Consider the following 24,976-nt stretch of genomic DNA (forward strand, 5'->3'; position numbering starts at 1 on the left):
TCCTTTTACAGAAGAGTAGCTGCTTACAAGAAACAGTTATATAAGCAAATTAAAATTACCTGTATTCCCAACACCCAAAGATAGCCACTGTCAATACTTTGGTATATATTTTCTCTTCCATTCACCTGTATACATACTTTTTTTGTGAGATTAAAATTATAGTGTCTATTTCATTACAAGCTCTTTTCACTAAATTTCTAATCAAAACACCAAAACAAAACTTTTAGACATCGTTTAGCCCTTTCAATAGTATCCACTCCTCAAAGTGTTGCCAGTCTCCATTCTTCATATTTTCAACGGAAGAAAAGTGAATCTAACTTTACTAATCAGTAAAATAAAACCACACAACAAAAACTACTGCAGCCTTCAAATCTAGATTTACTTAAAAATTTAAGTAAAAAAAATCAAATGCTATCATTAACTTTCAACACTTTAATTAACACAATGGATGTATGAAGAGACTACTTTCCTTATCTTTACTAGCATCTTTTCAGTCTCTCTGGAACACTAAAGATACAGTACTAGTTTGCTAGTAGTATGCTTCACTTCATAGCATTTTCCTTTTGACCAGAAATTAACTTACCATGAGTTTCTTTTGTGGTTGCTTTTACTGCCTCAAAAAAGTTGGATTAGGAGAGGAAAAAAAAAAGTTGGCCTAGGATAGTATAAATAGAAAGCCCAGAACTGGGTAGTGATGTAATTTTTCCACATACGTGGGGATGGTCTACATGACTCATTCAACAATCTGTGGTTTGTGCTCAGAGTCATTCCCTCTTTTTATACTTTACTGCTCAAAACACAGCATTTATAGAAAATAAAATTTCCAAAATAACTCAAATAGCACATCATGAAGCTACAACTAGACCATCAGATTATCTGCATGAGTAATAAGAAATACAGCAGATCATTCAGAAAAAAAGTCAGAACACATAAAAGATCTTCTTGAAGCACATCTAAATGCGGTCGCACTTTTTAACGTTGCTCTGGAAGGAAACTGCATTAGAGTCTTTTCAGGGAGTAGTGTACAAGGCAGCCGTACTGTTTAGGTATAGTCAACCTCTGACAAGCAGAAGCCCGATAATTAGCACATAAGTGCATAACATATGACCTCACATAGCCTTTTACTGTTCTACAAACAGAGAAACAAGCCAACTTTTAACAGTTCCTTTTTAAACCACACCCTGATTGTTATAAAATCAACAACAGATAAAAAGTCTATATATAAAATTTAACAGCAAAATCATAGCACTACTACAATATATATAATAGCACTATTCCTCCCTCCATCTATATTATGTGATCTCTTAACACTCTGATAAGTTCCCATCCAAAAAGGTAAAGAGATTCAATATGTATACACACATGCACAGTTCTCAATCCACATTATCAGAAAGGTGTCTAGAGAGTATTAACTAAGACATTTTACTATATTCTAAAGCAGTGAGTTTCATCTCTCTTTTTTCAGGAAGAAATTGAGAGTAACTGCCAAAATCATTCACACTAGTTTAAAACTGTTCAACTACTTTGGCACACACCTACCCTATGATTTGTGCACCACAACGACTGAGCCTCTGCTCCAGAACCCAGGAGCTGCAGCGACTGAGCTCACACGCCGCAGCAACAGAAGCCCAAGCACCCTAGAGCTCGTGCTCCAACGAGAAGCATGCGCACTGCACCTAGAGAGCAGCCCTTGCTCTCCACAACCAGAGAAGGCCCAGGCAACACCGAAGACCCAGCACAGCCGAAAATAAATAAACAGTTTAAAAGTCTCACTTTCTAACTAGAAATTGCTATTGTATTTCATATGCCTATATTCGGCCACTTTTAATAGACTTAATTTTTTAAAAATGATCTAAATAATCCAGATATAGAGTCCCATCAATGGCAAGGAACTTGTTCCCTTTCCAATGCTTAACTCCCATTTATATTTTGTATCTAAAGCACTTGTCAGAACCTTCAAAACAATGCCTTTGATTTAAAACAAAAAATGTCCCCGATACTTCAACATTATGCATGAAAGTGACAGGTGAACAGAAAGTCTTCTGTTAAAGCATCAAGCATTACTGTACTCAGCGTATCTTAAATGAGGAAAAAGTGTTGTGTTTATTAAATGTCTATCATCTCAGTAGACTACAGTATTTATTACATATTATCTTCTTACATAGGACATTGTAGGCCATTATTCTTCTAGTATTTATGTGTTAAGATAAACTAAATTATTTGGAGATAATAAACAGATTCAGAAGTTAGGTGGCTTAAAACAAAGATTTCTTTCTTATTCACATTACCTGTGTATAGAAGGGGACAGGACTGCTTTCTATGCAGTCCTTACTCAGAATGATGGAATTCCTACCTCTTGAGACAAGCCAGTGATCATGGCTGGGGAATGAATTATGACTGACTTAATCTTTTCCAATAGTAACATTTCTACTCACAGGCCACCAGCCACGGCCAAAGCCAGCCATGGGATGTTTAAATTCAGAATGAGCGGAGAAATAAAACTGTACCATGTGGCCCAAGAGAAGAACCAGAAGTATCAGTGAGTGGTCATTGGTACTAAGTAAATAAAATCGGCAAATAAATTTGACAATCAGCAAATAAAACTCAAGCTCTGTATTTTTGTGGATTTATGTATAAATTAATTTTTAAAAGATTGTTCTATGACTTCTTTCTGTGTCACAAGACAAACAGGAATGAGAGTTAACTTCACTGTATCACAGCATTTGTCACAGAGAACTAATCCATCAGTAAAATTGTAGGTCCCTTCAAGGTAACATTTTTACTGGTCAGCTGAGTACAAATTTCTGTTAATAAAACTTTTTAAATGTTAAAAGGATACATTCCCCAGTGGTGCACAGGAGTCTTGATTTTGCAACCCTAAGGTCTTTTGTGAGCAATGTAAAGTTTTCTTGTACCTTTAATACTTTATCATATTCACCTGGATCTTCAAATAGTACCATAATGGCTACCTTGTCTTTACCACCTTCCAAAATTCACTTTCTATATTCTTAGGTTTGTTTTCTGTTTTACTGATTCAATTTTCTAGAACGTTAAATCAGCTTATTGCTATCTAAAACAATTTTACTGTGTTTGTCTCCTTGTGCTATCTTCTTTCTGACCCTTTTTAATAGAGACATTAAAGGAGCTTTAATTTCACTGATCACAAAAAAAGCAGTTATTTTCTATAATTTTTCATTGGTAAACTGTATCAGGAGAGGGCTTCCCTGGTAGCTCAGCTGGTAAAGAATCTGCCTGCAATGCAGGAGACCCTGGTTTGATTCTTGGTTCAAGAAGATGCCCTGGAGAAAGTAACTGGCTACCCACTCCAGTATTCTGGCCTGGAGAATTCCACGGACTATACAGTCCATTGGGCTGTAGAGTCAGACATGACTGAGCAACTATCACTATTACCAGGAGAAGAATTTTCTGTTAAGTCCACAGGACTGCTGTTCCTCCACTGTAGCTTGTATTCATAAGCCTCAGGTTGATTTTTATGCTTATTTATCCTATAATGAATTATCAATCAAAGTCCACTGGAAAACCTTCCAATCCACCACCTCAAGTATTCTCAGCCTCTCTGGATACTCAAAAATCCCTGGTAGACAGAAAAGAACCCAAACAAAACTAAGCTTCTGTATGATTCAAAAAATGTATCAATATTAGAAAAGATACAGGTAGACTTGTAATTAAAGCAAAAACAATAAAAAGTAACAAAAAATAAATAAAAAAATAACTTCAACAAGATAGAACTTTCTCAGGTTACCAGTCCATGAGTTATAATAGTTTCGGATTGGTGTGACTCCCTGTCTTTTTGAGGAGGCATCTTCATCATGATTTGCACTCTGCAGCGTATGATGACTATTGGTAGTTCCCTCCATCATATTGTTCTAGCCAATGGGAAGCAGAAAAAGGGAAAGCAGATCCCTTAGGGCTGGTTCTAGAGTTGCACCAATCTTTTCTACTTTACAATGCATCTTAGAATTCAATCACATGGCCACAGCTAACTACAAGGGAAGATGGGAAATACAGGCTAGCGGAGCAGCCACAGGACCAGTTAAAATTCAGGGATTCTTATTATTAAAGAAAGAAGTGGGGCTTCCCTGGAGGTTCAGTGGTAAGGAATCCACCTGCCAACGCAGGAAACAAGGGTTCGATCCCTGGTTTGGGAAGATCCCACATGTTGTGGAGCAATTAAGCCTGAGTGTCACAACTACTGAGCCTGTGCTCTAGAGCTCATGAGCTGCAATTACTGAGCTTGGAAGCTGTAACCACTGAAGCTTTGCATGCCCTAGAGCTCGTGCTCCGCAACAAGAGAAGTCACTGCAATGAGAAGCCCACGCAACACAAGTAAAGCAGCCACCACCAACCACAACCAGAGAAAAATCTGTGCAACAACGAAGGCCCAGCACAGCCAAAAATAAATAAACAAAATTACAAAGAAAAAAACAACATAGCAATAATACAGTGATCTTAAAAAAAAAACGAAAAGAGTTCAGTAATAGCTACTGGGAAACAACCAGCAGTTTCTGCTACATGGAGTAATGGGATCAAGAGAAAGAAAGTATATCCCCTAGAAACAAGGTACTTGGCCTGACAGTCTAAAGGAAACAGTTCAGTTCAGTCGATCAGTCGTGTCCGACTCTTTGTGACCCCATGAATTGCAGCATGCCAGGCCTCCCTGTCCATCACCAACTGCCAGAGTTCACTCAAACTCACATCCATTGAGTCGGTGATGCCATCCAGCCATCTCATCTTTTGTCGTCCCCTTTTCCTCCTGCCCCCAATCCCTCCCAGCATCAGTCTTTTCCAATGACTCAACTCTTCGCATGAGGTGGCCAAAGTATTGGAGTTTCAGCTTTAGCATCAGTCCTTCCAAAGAACACCCAGGACTGATCTCCTTTAGAATGGACTGGTTGGCTCTCCTTGCAGTACACAGGGACAAATTAAGCATTTAACCTTTGTACCAGGCAAACTACTAAAGCTACAACCAATGGTATTTTGTAATACAACATCAAAATCATAATGGCTTAAGATAGGAATTTTAATAGAGGGGAAAACTGCAACATACCAAAAGCAGCCAGGAAGCTAATACTGGAGAGATAAGTCTGACTTTCTAGCCTGATCTAGACTCAGGATATTTTTGTTTTCTGTTTTCTATTGTAAATTAACAAAAGAATTTTTTAAAATGGGATATTGAGAGGAACTGCCCCAAATTTCAAATCTTTCTGCCATCTTTCTGGAAAAGGATTTAAGTTATTTTGGAGTACCACCCACCTCTATTAGAGAATTAAGTATTAAGAGTCTTAGAATAGTATTTCCCAAGCTATTTGTTTTCATAAATTAGATTTCTCTAAAACCATTTAATTTAAAACAACAAAAGTTTTAAAAAGTGCTGGTAAGTCAAAAGCTTCAATAATCAAAATATATTATTATTCAGGACTTCCCAGGTGGTGCAGTGGTAAAGAATCCACCTGCCAAGGAGACATAGATTCAATCCCTGGGTTGGGAAAGATTCACTGCAAGAGGAAATGGCAACCCACTGCAGTATTCTTGCCTGGGAAATCTCATGGTCAGAGGAGCCTGGTGGGCATAGCCCACAGAGTCTGTAGAGTCGAACATGACTGAAGCAACTTAGCACACACTGGGCTTTTACTAAGTTTCAGGCACTAAATGCTTTACATATGACATCCAGAACCTTCCCTAATATTTGAGAGACCTGAGGCAAAATTATAAGCGAAGATCAACAGGGTCGCAAAGAGTCAGATACGAAACTATTTAGGACTAAACAACAAACAATTATTATTATTTAAAATGGATAAGTCCAAAGCATTGAATTTTTTAATTAGGTCCCCTGGAAAACTGTTTAAGCCATCACATTGTATTTTTTAAATCTAATGCTGAAAATGAAATGCATCATTAGCTTCCACACCTTCCTCAGTCATCTAACCTTTCTCACGTTTCAAAGAATCCAAATTTTCAGTCTAGGGTTACTATATATTCTTATCAGAAATCTTGCATTGATGATAACTTTGAAGGGAACTTTGGTCAAGAGATACTTCATAAAAAATACTATTAATAATGTAGTCAGTCTCTAAATCAATTTATGTTCCCACAATGTAAACCAGGTACCAACTCATGATGAATTATCCTCTAGAAACAAACCAAATCATGGTTAATTTTCCAGACCATCCCATAAAAGCCTATTTTATCCATGTTTAGACCCTTGGAAAGGGGGTGAACCTGTACAAGTCAACAGTGATAATTACCATTTGGAAAATAGTTCCATCCTTGAATATGTGAACAGACCTTGCTTCTCCTGAAATACGGGCAGATTTGCAGCAGCAGCATCTAAGCTAAGGAGCTATGGCTCTGATAGGAGATGCATCTTACCTTAGCCACAATAACATTTAGTCATTCACACACTAATCCTTTCAGGCCTCTAACCTATGGTGTATGTTTCTTTACCCCTCTACCTGGAATGACTTTCCCTCCATAAACCCTAACATTCATAATGATCATGTTTTCAATGTAGATTCAACAGTAATTTCCTCAGGAAGTCACCACTTCCTTTCTAGTGCTCTCCTCAAACTCGGAAGATTTGTAATAGAACTTTTACCACTTTCTGTTGTTTTAATTCACCCCTTCCTTCCACACACTAGCCAAAGAGCTAGTCCAGAGCTTGCTTACTGCATCTCATCTTTCCAGCACTCTCCCTGACCAGCAGTGCTTAACAGAAACACGTAGTACAACGACCAAAGGCTTTTCAAGTCCAACAGATCTAGATTTAAGTGACTGTGTCACTTACTAAACAGAGACTCTTCGAGTTAATTACCCAAACACTCCAAGCATCAGTTTCCCTTTTTGTGAAACAAAAAAATTACCTACCTCAAAGAACAGCTAGCTGTGTTACCTAAACAAAATTAGTTGTTCTCTAATGCTTCAGAGACAGTAGCATCTATACTAAAAATTCTGAATTAGGTAAAAACACTGTGTCTGAGGGCTTCCAAGCCATGACAAAGTAGAATTTGAAAATGAATACAAATACTCCTTACTTTAAAAATACAACTTGGCCATCTTAAACTAAATGTTTTCCTTTAGGAAGCATTGCTAATGCAAATTTAAAGATGATAATTTGATAACGTTTAAAATACTATAATTGCAGCATTAAATATGATAGACCAATAACAATCTCTAAAACACATTCTGCAAACGACCTGCTAGGGAGAATGGCATCTCAGACTTAGAATCACTCTTTTTTCCTACAAGGTTAAGAAAAAAGGAGTACTTACATTCCAAAATATGTATCACTGAAATCTCATACTAAAATTCTACTGTATATTTTATACATTACCTCATTTGATTCTTAACAATTCCTAGTAAACATGAGATTTATGGTACATGCCCCTGCAGGGGGGCTGTACTTATTTTACATATAAGGAAAGCTAAGCTTGGAAAAATTATACAACTTGACCTAAGTCACATAACTCATTAAGTAGTAGAGCCAAGTCTAGACTCCAAGGCCAAGGACTCCTAGTTTTTCCAGGAGCTATGGACACATACAGATATCTGGTTTACAGGAATAATTTGAAGTCTAGATCTAGAGACATGGGCAACATGAGGGCAAAGATGAAAAGTCTAAAGAAGTACAGGGATCTCAAAGAATGTGGCAAATTATAAAGTTTACAGGATAGATCTGTGTTTCTTAACATGTTACCAACATAAGACCTGAACCAGAGTTTCTGAAAGTGGGGCCTGAAGTCTTTTTAAACACATTTCTCAGCTGACGCTTAATGCACATTCACATCTCAGATTCACTGGTATTAACAATATCCAGAATAACTTAAGAGGGGAAGGTCAAAGTGATTCATTTTTGTCTTTCAAAGTCATCTAAACTATTCTCCCAAGAAAAAGAAATGCAAAACAGCCAAATGGCTGTCTGAGGAGGCCTTACAAATAGCTGTGAAAAGAAGGGAAGCGAAAAGCAAAGGAGAAAAGGAAAGATATACCCATTTGAATGCAGAGTTCCAAAGAACAGCAAGGAGAGATAAGAAAGCCTTCCTCGCGATCAATGCAAAGAAATAGAGGAAAACAATAAAATAGGAAAGACTAGCGATCTCTTCAAGAAAACCAGAGATACCAAAGGAACACTGCATGCAAAGATGGGCTCAATAAAGGACCAAAATCGTATGGACCTAACAGAAGCAGAAGATATTAAGAAGAGGTGGCAAGAATACACAGAGCAACTGTACAAAAAAGATCTCCATGACCCAGATAATCACAATGGTGTGATCACTCACCTAGAGCCAGACATCCTGGAATGTGAACTCAAGGGGCCCTTAGGAAGCATGACTACGAACAAAGCTAGTGGAGGTGATGGAATTCCAGTTTATTTCAAATCCTAAAAGATGATGCTGTGTAAGTGCTGCACTCCATATGCCAGCAAATTTGGAAAACTCAGCAGTGGCCACAGGACTTGAAAAGGTCAGTTTTCATTCCAATCCCCAAAAAAGGCAATGCTCAAACTACCACACAACTGCACTCATCTCACATGCTAGTAAAGTGATGCTTAAAATTCTCCAAGCCAGGCTTCAGCAATACATGAACCATGAACTTTCAAATGTTCAAGCTGGTTTTAGAAAAGGCAGAGGAACCAGAGATCAAATTGCCAACATCATCGAAAAAACAAGAGAGTTCCAGAAAAACATCTATTTCTGCTTTACTGACTATGCCAAAGCCTTTGACTGTATGGATCACAACGAACTGTGGAAAATTCTGAAAGAGATGGGAATACCAGACCACCTGACCTGCCTCTTGAGAAACCTGTATGTAGGTCAGGAAGCAACAGTTAGAACTGGACACGGAACAACAGACTGGTTCCAAATAGGAAAAAGAGTACGTCAAGGCTGTACATTGTCACCCTGCTTATTTAACTTATATGCAGAGTACATCATGAGAAATGCTGGGCTGGGAGAAATACAAGCTGGAATCAAGATTTCTGGGAGAAATATCAATAACCTCAGATATGCACATGACACCACCCTTATGGCAGAAAGTGAAGAGGAACTAAAAAGCCTCTTGATGAAAGTAAAGAGGAGAGTGAAAAAGTTGGCTTAAAGCTCAACATACAGAAAACGAAGATCATGGCATCTGGTCCCATCACTTCATGGCAAATAGATGGGGAAACAGTGGACACAATGGCTGACTTTATTTTTCTGGGCTCCAAAATCACTGCAGATGGTGATTGCAGCTATGACATTAAAAGACGCTTCCTCCTTGGAAGGAAAGGTATGACCAACCTAGACAGCATATTAAAAAGCAGAGACATTATTTTGTCAACAAAGGTTCACCTACTCGCTATGATTTTTCCAGCAGTCATGTATGGATGTGAGAGTTGGACTATAAAGGAAGCTGAGCGCTGAAGAATTGATGCTTTTGAACTGAGAGATCCAACCAGTCCATTCTAAAGGAAATCAGTCCAGTGTGTTCACTGGAAGGACTGATGTCGAAGCTGACACTCCAATACTTTGGCCACCTGATGTGAAGAGCTGACTCACTGGAAAAGACCCTGATGCTGAGAAAGACTGAGGGCAGGAGAAGGGGACGACAGAGGATGAGATGGTTGGATGGCATCACCGACTCAATGGACATGGGTTTGGGTGGACTCCAGGAGTTGGTAATGGACAGGGAGGCCTAGCGTGCTGCGGTTCACGGGGCCACAAAGAGTCGGACACGACTGAGCGACTGAACTGAACTGAGACTATTCTCTGGTATTTTCCCTACATTACTTTTAAGAAAAACGAAGGAATTCTGTTTTAAGTGGTATTCAAAAAGTGGCTTTAAGTTGATAACACTATTTCTATACAACACTTCACTGTGAAATCCTAATTTATAAAAGTCTTGATAATTTACTAACTGAATACTTTACAGCCTGTAAGTACATATAAACAATGTACAAGGTCAGATTTATGAACAAATTGATAATCTAAATATGATTATACTGCCACCTAGCGCTCAACTTTTAAAGTGACATAATCACACAGGATTGTGGGTGGGGACCGACAAACAGTGCTGTTGGAGCCAAGTTTCATGGTAGAAATGACAAAGCTTTGCTTTAAAAATTGGCCCTATTTGAGAGATCACTACCAATATCTTAAGTGTCATTGACAAAACAGCCAATGACAAATAATACTTCAAATGTCTAAAATAATCTTATAATTCAAATGTCTACTGTTACATGTTGTAAGTAGTTTTACAAACAGCTAAAAAGAAATTGGAAACAATCTAAATTATAAGAGAGACTAAATACTACACAACCATTTAAATACTGCGGAAAAATTAAACAAGACATCAAATTGTATTTTCCAAAGATAGCAGCAATAATATCTCCCATCCATATTCTTCCATAATATGACATTGTTACCCTCACCTTGGGGCTTCCATGGTGGCTCAGCTGGTGAAGAATCCACCTGCAATGCGGGAATCCTAGGTTCGATCCCTGGGTTGGGAAGATCCCACGGAAAAGGGAATGGCTGGCTACCCACTCCAGTATTCTGACCTGGAGAATTCCATGGCTTGTATAGTCCACGGGCTCACGAAGAGTCAGACATGACTGAGTGACTTTCAGTTACTACCCTCACACTGGTGAAGGTGAAGTCAAGGTGAAGTCGCTCAGTCGTGTCCGACTCTTTGCGAGTCCCCGTGGACTGTAACCTACTAGGCTTCTCCGTCCATGAGATTCTCCAGGCAAGAATACTGGAGTGGATTGCCATTTCCTTCTCCAGGGAATCTTCTCGATCCAGGGATCAAACCCGGGTCTCCCGCATTGGAGGCAGACGCTTTAACCTCTGAGCCACCGGGGAAGCCTCACACTGAGGTGGGGCTACTTCTTCTCCCCTTCCAGTCTAGGTGGGTCCTAGGACTGCTGTGACTAACAGAATACAGAAGTGACTTTGTTTCACGGCACAGCCAGTAACTACTTGAGCCCAGCCTCCACTCTCCCTCAGAACACTTGCTCCTGGGATATCTTTTTTAGAAACCAACCACCATGTATGAGCTATTCTAATACAACTATGGAAAAGCTTTAGAGGATGACACTTCAACATAGGGAGGTCAAGGAACAGAAAGGTACCAAAATGCAGTTGAGAAGCCATTATGGAAGTGGACCCTCCAGGTCCAGTTAGGGATAAAGTAGTGGCCTAAGTGAGTCCTTCCCAAATTAATGACGTGTAAAATTTTGAGCAAAATTAAATGGCTGTTACAAGCCACTAAATTTTAAAGTGGTCCATCATGTAACTGAAACAGAAACTGGTTCCAGAAAGTATGATATTGCTTTAATAAAGTCCTAAAATATGTGGCACTGGTTTTAAGACTGAGTGATGGGCCTCAAGTAGCCTACAAAGGATGGCTTGAAGGACAGTGAGAAGTGTTATTAGAGACTTTTATAAAAGAAGCATATCACACAAAACATATTTTTTGTATTATGAATTATTTCACTTAGAAAAAATAGTAGTAATGGGTACTCTTACTTGATGACTCAGTAGAGAGGGATACAATACGGCTCCAAAAATGACAGTTAAGCAGTATCTGGTCTTGAGTTTAACATTAAAGGGAGTTAGTGACAATGGGATGCCCTAAGTTTCAAGAACATATTAATATTAAGTACAGAGTTGTCTAGAAACAATTCTCAAAGAGCTTGTTTCTAAAGTTGTCTGGTGACTATTTAAACAAAAAGCTATTCAAAGTGCTTGTTCAAGAAATGTTATAACCTAAAAACTTTCAGGCAGTGTAAAATTTCATGGCAAATATAATCAAACTATGTACACCAAAATTATTTATTAGAAGACATATGATGATGCTATCTAAATACAAATCACTATGAACATCAGTATCTCAAATGTTTAAAAAGTTACAAATTTTATGCCCTCAGTGGACTACAGAACTGAGCTGACAAAAGAGCATATGTCTTTAAATCAAAATGATGGAGGAAATCTATTATTAATACATGACAATGATATATGTTTCTGTATATATGTACATATGTATATGTATTTTTAAAATTTAGACTCATGGAAAGTCATGATCAATTAAACTATTTTCAACATAATTTGACTGACGGTAACATCAGCAAAATGGAACTTTCTGTTTGCAGACTCTTTCTTGCTTGCCTCCCCTTGTCTGGTCATGAAATAGATTCTTCACTTGCAGGGCATCATACTATACATTTAACCACAATACCTGTGAATGAAGCTACTGTGTATGTTAAAACAAAAGTTTGTTATATTTTATGTCAGAAAACCCAGCATCACAAACAGATATTTCTATATATAGAAAAGTTCAATCAGATTATACTTCTAAATTTTCAGGCCTTAAAATCTAGCCTAAGGACTTCCCTGGTGGTCCAGTGGTTGAGAATCCACCTTGCAGTGCAGGGGACATGGTTTTGATCCCTGCTCGGGGAACAGAGATCCTACAGGTATGTCATGGGGCAACTAAGTCCACATGCCACAACTAGTGAAGTGAAGTGGAGTGAAGTGAAGAAGTGAAGTCGCTCAGTCATGTCTGACTCTTTGCAACCCCATGGACTGTAGCCTGCCAGGCTCCTCCGTCCATGGGATTTTCTAGGCAAGAATACTGGATTGGGTTGCCATTTCCTTCTCCAGGGGATCTTCCCAACCCAGGGATCGAACCTGGGTCTCCTGCACTGCAGGCAGACTCTTTAGCATCTGAGCCACCAGGAAAGCCACAACTAGTGTGCCACAACTAGAGAGTCTGTGCACCACAATGAAAGATCCTGTGTGATGCAACTAGGACCAGAGCAAGCCAAATAAACTGAAGAAAAAATAATTTTAGCTTACATCGTTAGAATGAAAAATACCATTTTTGATGCTGTTCAATAATAATAATAAAGCAAAATTAAAAGGAAATTAACTATCTTTGGTTAGAGATAGGAAAAAAAAAAAACAAGTAAAATTTAGGATTCCAAGCACTAAAAAGAATATAAGACTTGAGAATTATATCTTCCTTCTCTAGTAACTTAATTTTATCCAACTATCTTGCTAGTTACAGCAGAAGTGAAGCTGATGGACAGACTGGAAATATAACACAGTATTTTTCCACTATTTATTTTTAAATGGTGACAGAAGTTAAGAGAATCAAGAAATTGAAATTCTAATTAATCTTCTGTCTCTGTCTCACTCTTACATATTATCAGTTCAATCTTACTACTTGGTAAGAATTCGAATGTTCTCATTTAACTTGGGCATCAGCAAACATTTTCTGTAAAGGGCCATAGAAAACATTTTATAAAGGCTTTGTGGGTCCAGAGGCCAAACTGAGGTTATTATATATATATGCAATTAAACAAAAAGAGAAAAATCCACTAGTTTTTAATTTATTAAATTAAAAATATAATAACCAAATATAATCTGTTATAATACAATTTCTACTACTGGGAATAACAGAATTCTGTTTTGAAGGATAACACATCACTTAATCAGAGTTCAAAGTTAGTGTTCCCTATCATTAAAAAAAATTTTTTTTAATCAATTAAAAATAGTCATCTGTCAGTGTTATAATAAAATTTTATGTATCTTACTTTTAAAAATGTCTTCCCTCATGCAGACAAGTACAATCAAATACTGACATTAATCTATAAGCATTTCTAATAGAGCATATTCACTGTTTGGAAGGCATTTATAGAATCTTATTACATTCTTCTGATATTTGCCTTTTAACATGTCACTACATTGTAGATTAAAAAATCACTTCCAATTAAAGATTAGGTAGAATCTCCTTAATTACAGTTAAGCAGCTTTAAAATATGAAAATTTCCTTTGCACTTGTATCCTGGTCTGAAAAACACTGATTTAAGTTTGAGTTTGGAAAATATATTCACTGTAGATTTGAGTGGGAATTAAAATCTTAGTTTTTGTTTTAACTTCTGACAACAATGAAAGTATGTAAGATGTATTAAAGCAATTTGACATTACTTATGTTTTAAATAATGCTAATCGTCAAACTGGCTGTACTACAGTGTAATCAATCAATCACCGCTTTGCCTTTGCAGTTCTAGATTGAATTTATTAATAAACACTAGCAACTCTGCAGGAAAACCTAATTTCTGAAGCCATTTGTGTTCCATAGTAGTGGTTGACGGCAGTACTGGCTCAGAAAAACTTCAACCTTGCCCCAGAGCTTTAAAAAAAGTCATAAGAAAACTTTGCCATTATTAAGTTACCAAATGACTGTGTAGTTAGGCAAGTCAAGATACTCAGCTTCTATTTCTGACAAAAATTTATAGAACTGATGACAGTTAAGTCCATGAGAGTGCATGAAATTCACCACTGACATTATATATGGATCAAGATGAATTCAAACCTTTTCCACAACATAGCAAATGAATAATACAATGGATAACTATACACTTGAAAAATCTTCCATTTTCACAATCTTTATGAGTTTGTCCAACTAAGTCTTCTGCACTACACATTATTTTTAACACATCCTAGCAGATTCTACTTCAGGTTGTACTGAATCAGTATTTTGGCAATTTAATTTAGAAGTAGTTTCTCCTGTAGTTGTTCCATGCAGCTGATTCAGTCTATGAAACTCTGCACTGACTCTGTGAATAAACAAATCAGCAATATCATTAACACCTGCCTAGTCATCAAGAGTCTACAAAAAATACTTGAAATAAATTATCTTGTTTTTAATTCACTACTGATGTCACTCCCAACATCCTCAACTCTTCAAGCAACTGTTTCTGCCGAGAGGCTAGCGGTCTTAACTAAGTTTATATTCTCTGGACACATTTCTTTAGCTACTACAAACAGACACAAATAACTGATCATTGGTAAATGATCTTCCCTGTTTGGCCCATAAATGAGCCATTCAGAAACTTAACTGCAGCCTTATTTTTATTATTTTACTTTTGTGAAGAAATTCGGCTGTGATGAGATATTCTACTTGCTATTTTCTAAATTTTATGACCACTGTTTTCCTGAGTTAGCAGTATTGTGATGAGTGCTTAGCCTGAAAATGTCAATTGTCTTCTTTTGGTTTATCTATAGTATGGACCATATGATAAGGACAATGCTTTGCCATTTCATCCAGTAACAAACAACTTATGCTCCACTATGCCTTAAAAACATGACATTCAGAGTTCATCTTTTTCTCTCTCATTTTGACTTGATGGGTATGCAATGGTAACAAAATAAATAAATAAAAAGTTGCAGTATGGAGGTATGCCTGGCACTCAAAATGCTGCAGATTTATAACTGGGATTTATAGTGCACTGAGCAGCAGTATGATGTGATGAGAAGAACATATAAGGTTTTTTTTTAAATTAATTAATTTATTTTAATTGGAGGCTAATTACAATATTGTAGTGGTTTTCGCCATACACATGTTCCTTTCACAACCACTAAATTCTGCTGTTGCAACATGAAAGCAGCCACAGACAATGTATAAACAAATGTGTGACTATATTCCAATAAAACTTTATTTATAAGTTTGACTTATAAATGTCCCCAAATATTATTTTGATTTTTTAACCATTAAAAAAATGTATAAGTCATTCTCAGCACACAGGCCACATAAAAATAGGTGACAGGTCATAATGGAACTATGGCAGTGGAACTAGACTGCTGGACCACTTAATCCTCAGTTTCTGCCATCTCTAAATGAAGATATACCTCACAGGTGTCACTAAGGAAAAACTGAGTGAATATGTAAGTCATTCAGAACAGTGCCTAGCATATAAGCTTATTAACTGTTAATATTGCTTACTGAGTAGGATATAATTGCAAATGGGTTTCAATTCCTACTAACAACTCTGTATGATTTAAAACTCCCACTGGAGGTCTGAGGCAAGCAGCCTACTTGGAAGAATATTACACGTGCTCCAAACAAGACACTTCCACAGTGTAACACTATCCGTGTTTCTGTTACACTGCCCACAATCCTACTAGCAGTTTCATTCTTGAGTTTTTCAAACCTTGAAGTATTATACCTTTTCTCAGGTGCTGGAGACAACCCCCTCATAAGAAAAATTTCTGAACAGACTATCTCTTTCCTAAAGTTATACTACAGATCTAGATTAGTGAGCAAGGCTCAGACGGTAAAGCGTCTGCCTACAATGCTGGAGACACGGGTTCAATCACTGGGTCGGGAAGATCTCGTGGAGAAGGAAATGGTAACCCACTCCAGTATTCTTGCCTGGAAAATCCCATGGACCAAGAAGCCTGGTAGGCTACAGGCCATGGGGTCAAAAAGAGTTGGACACGACTGAGCGACTTCACTTTCACTTTCAGGAATAAAGTGAAATTTTAAGAAGCAGTATTTTGGGCAATAACAATTTCACACTAGAAATTCACAAATAAATCAGTCTGTATGAGCAAATGAAATTTAAATCTTTTTTTGATAACTAAAAGGCCTTGCATGAGACTCAATACCTCTAAAAGACATACCTTTATTACCCCAAAATAATTCATGCTTATCTAATTTCATTGCTGTGAAAAAATCATGTTTAAATATAAGAAAATCACAAAAGATAGATTACATTTATTCATTATTTCCATATGCACAAGTGTGCATCAGTATTTAAGCCAAAAAACTCAGGAAACAAAGGACTAAAGGCCTTTCCTTCTGGATTAATTACCTCAATTTTAGATGTTCCATCCTACCCCACATTATGAAATATACGTGTTTCTACAGACAGTAAAATATGGTGTCTCTGATTTTACTCTCACTTATTTCTTCTGAATCTATTTGCTTTACAAAAAAATATGTATTACCTGTAAGAGGAAAAAGTAAAAATGTATTCATTAAAAGAGAGTTTGGAAAATATACAAAAGCAAAGTACCCAAAATAGTGTTTTCAGTTAAAATCATAGTAACTGCTTACCTACAACCAGGCCACATTCAGGACAGATCATATCACCAGCTCTGTAGTCCTCCACTAGGATCGCATCTGGATGGTTTGGACATGTGACTCTTGGAAGAGCATCCAAACTACACGCAAAAAAAAAAAAAAATTTAAATATCCTTCTAACCAATATGCAACAGAGTACTAATCTTTCGGAGGGGGAAAGAGGTGGATTCTGAACACTTTCCCAATAAATTTACAGTACATTTACACTTATAATACATTTAAGCTCCAATTTCAAAGTAAACATCCTAGTTATGTTACTTTAAATCCTACTCAGTAATTAAAGATACTACTGGAACTGCCTTTTGTAAGAATAGTGCCTGGTTTGCAGAATGGAAGGCTTTAAAAATGTAAACAGAAAACAAGCTTTTTTTTAACATGTAGACTACTAAAATGTTTATAAATCTTGATTGGTATGGAAATGGCTACCTACCATCGTAACACGCAACATGTACATATAACCATCTGGTCTGCGACCCTTGACACTTACTTCTCTGGTGAGAGAATAAATTTCAAGTCTGTGTTTTTCTACTCACTGGATACCTTAGTAATAAACTTGAATGTACATTGAACCTAAAAAGGATACAAACCAAGGTGGTAGATGTGGCTCTGCTGAACTTAGGATGATTTCATTTAGTCCAGAACTGAGTTTGTTAGCACTCAAGAAATGACTTCAAAAGCTACTTTTAAATCTATTTATGAGATTAATAATTTGCTCAATTATTTTATTTTGAAAATAAGGCAGTATGGGGAAGACACATCAGCCTTAACTGACCTGACAGAATCAGTTCTAAAAACTATCAAAGATATTTAACATAGATCTAATAATTATTTCTATGGCTGTGGTGTCTTACAATCACAAATGTCTGGTATCATTGAAAATAAGCCCTTCACTTGAAGTAATACAGAACAAGCTTCACAAATATATATATAAAAGACAACATCAACTATTCTTGAAGTATGTAAACAGGTATTTGTGGTTTTGGATAAAGTTTCTCAAACTAGCAAACACAGTTCAGAATGGTAACTTTCGACAGAGGTGATATCCACTGAAAAACTGATAAAATAATCCATATTCCCAAATGTACACATTCAGGTTAACCAGAACACATCTTGAATCTTCTCACTGGGAAAACAGGGAATGGAGGTTTAGTTTATATTCACGTTTATTAAACTCTTGAGAGTCCCTTGGGCTGCAAATCAAAACCAGTCAATCCTAAAGGAAATCAATCCTGAATGATGCAGCAGCTAAAGCTAAGTAAAGCTCCAATACTCTGGCCAGCTGATGTAAAGACATAACCCACTGGGAAAGACTCTGATGCTGGGAAAGACTGAAGGCAGGAGCAGAAGCGGGTGACAGAGGGTGAGATGCTTGGATGGCATCACTGACTCAATAGACCTAAGTCTGAGCAAACTGGGATATCGTGAAGCACAGGGAGGCCTGGTGTGCTGCATTCTATGGGGTTCCAAACAGTTACTGAACAACAACATGCTTATTCCATAAACTTCTACTAGGAAAAAATTTTAATAAATAATAAATAAAACATTAAGAAATTAGTATAAATTATTTTTCAAAAACTGTGTCAAAATAAAGGACAGTGTTAGAAAAGTTAACAGTAATTACAAATGTGTACAATGGGCAGCCATGTGGCACACAGCATTCAAAGGACTGATATATTTTGTACTATTAAAAAGCAGAATATTATGTGCATGTATATGTATATAAAAATGATACAGGAACAACTCAAAGATATGCTGAGTGAAAGAGTAACATAGGGATTTCAGAGAAAACTGAAAAAAAGAACTACAGTTACATGCAATAACATGAGTAAATCTCCAAATGCTGACCAAAAGACACCAGACACAGAGGAATACATACGCATTTATATATAAAGTTTAAGTCAGGCAAAAAAAAATCTATAATGTTAACAATAAGGATGTAGTTTTCTTTGAGAAAGAGTACTGACTGAGGGCATAAAGGAGGTTTCCAGAGTGCTGCTGCTGCTAGTGGTATTTATTCAGGAGACTTGGGTGACAGCTAAGTGTACATGCTCACTTTGTAACTGAACTGCACACTTAAAATCTGTGTGCTAAAAACTTCACAAAAAAAGGTAAAAAGCAAGATGGCATTCATTTTTTATATTAGACTACTTTTTGGAAGGAAGAGAGGTTAGGATTATATGAATATGTTTGTTAAACCACAGAATCATTAGGAAAACACCAAGAAACTGGTTACAATGACTGCTTTGGAGAAGAATTAGATGGCTAGGAGCGAGGGAAAAAAGAAACTGCTTTTCACTTTTCTTCTTGCTTTTTATGATTTGCATGTGTTACCTATTCAAAATAAAATAAAATTGTGCTCAAGCAGTTAACTTTTAATTAAATAACCCACAAGGGTAATACAAAAGAGGAACCACAAGAGTAGGGTAGTGGGGGAAGTCAGGGAAAGAAACAAGAGGGAAGGAATGGAGTATACCACCACCACTGACATTAAAACAACTTAGGCTGCCTAAGAAGCCACATAATTCCTAACTTCATTTTATAGCTATCCTTTACTGTGTGTCTAGTACTGTACATCTATTATTAATCTTCATTAGCAACCCTTCAAATTAAGCATTGCTGCTACTGCTGCTAAGCTGTTTCAGTCGTGTCCAACTCTGTGCGACCCCACAGACGGCAGCCCCATCCCTGGGATTCCCCAGGCAAGAACAATGGAGTGTTGCCATTTCCTTCTCCAATGCATGAAAGTGAAAATCGCAAGTTAGTCGTGTCCGACCCTCAGCAACCCCATGTACTGCAGCCTTCCAGGCTGCTCCTTCCATGGGATTTTCCAGGCAAGAGTACTGGAGCAGGGTGCCATTGCCTTCTCCACAAATTAAGCATTACCTCTATTTTAAAGATTATGCTCAGAGAATGATTTTCCTGAAGTCACAGAACTAATAAGTGGTAGAGTTTAGATCTGAACTCACAACATTTGTGTTCTTCTCTGTGAAAACACCAAGCAGTTTCATAGTCCAGTAACTGTCCCTCTTCCTCAGGGGGAAAAAAGCTATCACAGAAATACTAACATCCACCTTTGTTCTCACGGGTAAAAAAAACTCAGAGATGGACAACTGCAATAAACCTAGGGAAAATTTATTTCAAAGAAATATCTCACATTTTTTCTTTTAATGAAGAGAATAAAGCACACAAAGGAAATGTTTCCGTAAACAATCTATCAAGTGAATTTCCTATATGTAACTACTACAATATGTTATAATAAAGCCCCAATATAACCATATTCATAGCAGATCTGCCCTAGGAGAATGTTATATATAGGTGTTCTTGGGAAGCTAGTTCTCCATTTACCTACAAGGAACCCTAACCTGACAGAGCCACACCCAAGTAGAATGATTGAACATTTAATCACAGAATTAGAATCGGTAAACAAGTATCACTGGCCATAAGAGCTGTTTCCAAGTAGTTTAGCTAAGGCTGCCTCCTGCCCCATCTTTTTAAAATACAGTAACACAAAGTAGTAAGCCTTGGTACTCACCAGAAAGGGCCTGTACTACTCAAAGATTATCATTTTGTGATGATGGCTTTCATCAGGAACTCAATTCCAAAGATGAGAACAAGTTCAGAAAAATTATGCCAGAGTTACCTTGCCTTCCAGAAGCTACAGAACTTAATCTGATATGTTTAATACATTATGAGTTACCAAGTGTGACAACAGGAAACAGATATCTGAGATTCTATACTCTGTTCTAATACTAACCTTGGAAAAGCCAACATGGGCATGACTCAGTTTACACTTAGGCAAAAATCCTAATATCTACCTCAGGGTCATGAGAGACATAATTAGGGTCTGCAAGCATTTTTCACGTCACAGGATTAAAGGCTGTCTCTAATGCCACTGTATGCATTTGCAGTAGGTATCAATCAGTACATCACATTTTAAAAATATATTAGTGACTTCTCTGCTGCGGCTGCTGTTAAGTCGCTTCAATCGTGTCCGACACTGTGCGACCCCATAGATGGCAGCCCACCAGGCTCCCCCGTCCCTGGGCTTCTCCAGGCAAGAACACTAGAGTGGGTTGCCTTCTGAGTGACTTCCCAGTATGTTAATTTTCTGCAGGCAAAATTTTCTTCAGGAGTATGCAGATGACATCTCTAAAGAAATCTCTTAAGGAGACTTATCAACTCTTCAGAAATGCCTTAGCTTCCACTTCAAAAGGCCTCGGGGATGGTTATCAGTTTCCATCAGGTTTACCAACGCTGACGTCCCTAACTTTTTGTCAGATGGATAAAGGCCTAGAACTAACCCTTTCCCGCTCTCTAGAAGAGGATTCACGGACCCTCGGCTGGCAGACCAACAGATAAAAAAAAACAAGCGTAGAAAATTTAGGAAAAAAGGACAGTTGGATCATACGCAAAAGACCCGAGGCCAGGGGCTGGGGACACCGGAGCCCCCCACACGATAGTGCCTGGGTGAGAAAACGACCAAGGACGCTGGAGGAGAAACGCCGGCGGCTCGTTACCCCCTGCGACACCCCTGACAGCCCTGCGTCTGGAAGTGCCTTTGTCCCGGGCGGCCAGCCGGTCCGGCTGCCTCTCCCCGCACTTCCGAGGCGTTCTGCTCGACGAAGCAGCGGGAGCGGCCGCCCTGCTAGCCCCGGCACTCGCCGCCCGCCCTTCAGCTGGCTGGGCTCTACATGACGTACTAACCGGCTGGTAGACGCCATCTTCCCGGCCACTGCGGCTCCAGCTACAAACAACGACAGACGCAACCGCAAACAGGAAGAGACAGTGGCGACGAAACGCAGCGAGACGGGCTTTTATAGGCGAATCGCCCACGCAGTCGTAATAGGGCGTGGCTACGGGTCCGGAGAAGGGCCAAGAACAGTGAGCTCGGGTACGCCCCGTGCTTTGCGTTTTCTTACTTCCCTATTCACTTTCGGTCATTTTCTATGTGGCTGGGCAAATATAGGAAATCACCCGGGAAAATTCCCAAGGGCACTCTGCAAACGTGCTGCACCAGAGATACCCTCAACTTGACTGAGTTACAACACAAAATACTGGGCTCCGTGGAGGGGGCAAAGCCCGCATCCGTTCACTTCAGTTCAGTCGCTCAGTCGTGTCCGACTCTTTGTGACCCCATGAATCGCAGCACTCCAGGCCTTCCTGTCCATCACCAATTCCCGGAGTCCACCCAAACCCATATCCATCGAGTCGGTGATGCCATCCAACCATCTCATCCTCTGTCATCCCTTTCTCCTCCTGCCCTTAATCTTTCCCAGCATCAGGGTCTTTTCAAATGAGTCAGCTCCTCGCATCAGGTGGCCAAAGTATTGGAGTGGCAGCTTCAACATCAGTCCCAGCAATGAACACCCAAGACTGATTTCCTTTAGGATGGACTGGTTGGATCTCCTTGCAGTCCAAGGGACTCTCAAGAGTCTTCTCCAATAACGCAGTTCAAAGGCATCAATTCTTTGGTGCTCAGCCTTCTTTATAGTCCAACTCTCACATCCATACATGACCACAGGAAAAACCATAGCCTTGACTAGACGGACCTTTGTTGACAAAGTAATGTCTCTGCTTTTTAATACGTTGTCTAGGTTGGTCATAACTTTCCTTCCAAGGAGCAAGTGTCTTTTAATTTCTTGGCTGCAATCACCATCTGCAGTGATTTTGGAGCCCAGAAAAATAAAGTCAGCCATTGTGTCCACTGTTACCCATCTATTTGCCATGAAATGATGGGACCAGATGCCATGATCTTAGTTTTCTGAATGTTGAGTTTTAAGCTAACTTTTTCACTCTCCCCTTTCACTTTCATCAACAGGCTCTTTAGTTCTTCCTCACTTTCTGCCATAAGGGTGGTGTCATGTGCATAACTGAGGTTATTGATAATTCTCCCAGCAATCTTGATTCCAGCTTATGCTTCCCCCAGCGCAGCGTTTCTCATGATGTACTCTGTATAGAAGTTAAATAAGCAGGGTGATGATGTACAGCCTTGACGGACTCCTTTTCCTGTTTGGAACCAGTCCATTGTTCCATGTCCAGTTCTAACTGTTACTTCTTGACCTGCATACAGGTTTCTCAAGAGGCAGGTCAGGTGGTCTGGTATTCCCATCTCTTTCAGAATTTTCCACAGTTTGTGATCCACACAGTCAAAGGCTTTGGCATAGTCAATAAAGCAGAAACATGTTTTTCTGGAACTCTTGCTTTTCCGATGATCAAGTAGATGTGGGCAAAGCCCGCATGCCCGAAGGCTAAACACCCCTCCCCCAGCCTGGAGTCAGCTGCTCCAGTTTGACCACAATTCTTACTTGCCAAAGGGGCAATTCCACCAAGGTGTTCAGAAAAAAGAGAAATTCACTTAGGTCAGCCCCAACAAGTGTCAATTCAGGCTCTATCATCAGCTAGCAAGCTTCTTAGGTACGTCCTTTGCACTTTGGGGTAAGCGGCAATAGTATATCTGCCTTGCGTACCCTTTTAGAATTGGCAGGAGATGAAACAAAACCATGTGAGGTCACTGTCCCAGTGAGGCAGGGAGATGTGGGTCCTACCTTGACTGTTGTTTTCATGATCTTTGCAAATGTGGCATAGCTGAAATATAGAGAACTTAGCAAAACTGGTTAAATACTGCAAAAGGTCTCCAGGTTTATTAATTAGCCAAACTAATATCAGAATAGTAATAACAATAACAGCAACACTATCACTACTTTGCTGAAAACAAATCACCCTTGACCCTGGGGGAATTGGAAGAAAAAAAGGTGCTCCCGGCTTCTATGGGGAGGAGAACTTAGAATATAGTGGCTGCTTTGTTCTTTGAGCATGGGACTTAAATGCCACTGAGCCCTCATTGTTTCCTTGAAAGGTGGGACAAACTCCTTTCCTTAGAAAGAATAAGAGGCCGAAGTTTAGGCACTGAAATCCAGATGGAGTTGGGAGAGCATTTTGTGTGTGTATGTGTGTGAGGGTCTTCTGTGCCCTAATACTGTAATTTAAAAACTTGATTGTGCTTTTGTGGGAGATTTCTCCCTCAATATCTGGAAAGTTTCAAAAGGCCAATTTATTTGAGCTGTGCCAAGTAAAACCCCGGAAAGAGATTGGGGGTGCTGCACCCTCATCCAGCAAGAAGTTTTCATAGTGGAGCACTTTGGCCTGGGAGAAGAAAACAGAGAGGAGAAGGAAGGGAACTGGGCACCCCTTGAGAATCAAGATAAGGACCTAATTGTTTATGGTAGGCATTCAGTAATGTTTGTGGAAGGAAGAAACCATCAAAGAAACTGAAACCTCAGAGGAAGGAAGCTGGGCAGTTGGTAAATTACTCCTGCCCCATCTGGAGAATCTCTGTCATAATCTAGCTAAGATTTCTTTTATATTAAAACACAAGCAGCTAAGGTAGGCCATTTCTCTTTTTGTTGTTAGAACAGCACTGGCATTTTGTAAAGCATTTTCATCAACATTATCCCACTTGATCTTTGTACCTGATCCTAAATTGGACCCCACACAGAGAGTTGGGGTTTTGTCACCTAGGAATCAGGATTCACCAACACTGCTGGTTGGTTAACATCATCACTTTATTTAACAACATTTACTTGATTAATTAATTTAAAATGTTTATTCAAATCAATTATTTAAGCTAACTTTTTTTAAGCTAACATTTTTAAAAACAACTTTATTTTAAAAGTTTATATCACTACTGTGAAATCACAACTTAATAGGTTATAGCTCTTCTTATTTACATACCTAATAAATTTTTTGTTTGTGACCCACTTAGATATATATTTTTTAATTTATTGAGGTATGATTCCACACCATAGAATTTACCTGTTAAGAAATCAGTGATTTTTAGTAATTTTATTGAGTTGTGCAACCATCCCCACAATCGAGTTTTAGCACATTTCCATCATCCCAATAAGATCACTCAAGACCATGTACAGTTAATGCCCACTCCATTTCCAAGACTAAGAATCACTCATCTACGTTCTGTCTCTGTTGTTGCTGTTAAGTGGCTAAGTTGTGTCCGACTCTTTGCAAGCCCATGCATTGCAGCATGCCAGAC

The 24,976-nt window shown here is 38.5% G+C and overlaps 1 protein-coding gene across 1 annotated transcript in view; it reads right to left on the reverse strand.

Annotated features, from left to right (window-relative positions):
* GTF2B (general transcription factor IIB) overlaps window positions 1–21,778 on the reverse strand; it is a 31,346-nt gene extending 9,568 nt beyond the window's left edge. Inside the window, exons 1-2 of the mRNA XM_069596825.1 lie at window positions 21,634–21,778; window positions 16,903–17,009 (exon numbers count right to left, since the gene is read on the reverse strand). Coding sequence (XP_069452926.1) covers window positions 16,903–17,009; window positions 21,634–21,650 — 124 coding nt within the window. The 5' untranslated portion in view covers window positions 21,651–21,778. The remainder of the gene's footprint in view (window positions 1–16,902; window positions 17,010–21,633) is intronic.
* Between the last annotated feature and the right edge of the window lie 3,198 nt (window positions 21,779–24,976).

This window comes from Ovis canadensis, chromosome 1, assembly GCF_042477335.2.
Source record: "Ovis canadensis isolate MfBH-ARS-UI-01 breed Bighorn chromosome 1, ARS-UI_OviCan_v2, whole genome shotgun sequence".
NCBI classification, from domain to species: Eukaryota; Metazoa; Chordata; class Mammalia; order Artiodactyla; family Bovidae; genus Ovis; species Ovis canadensis.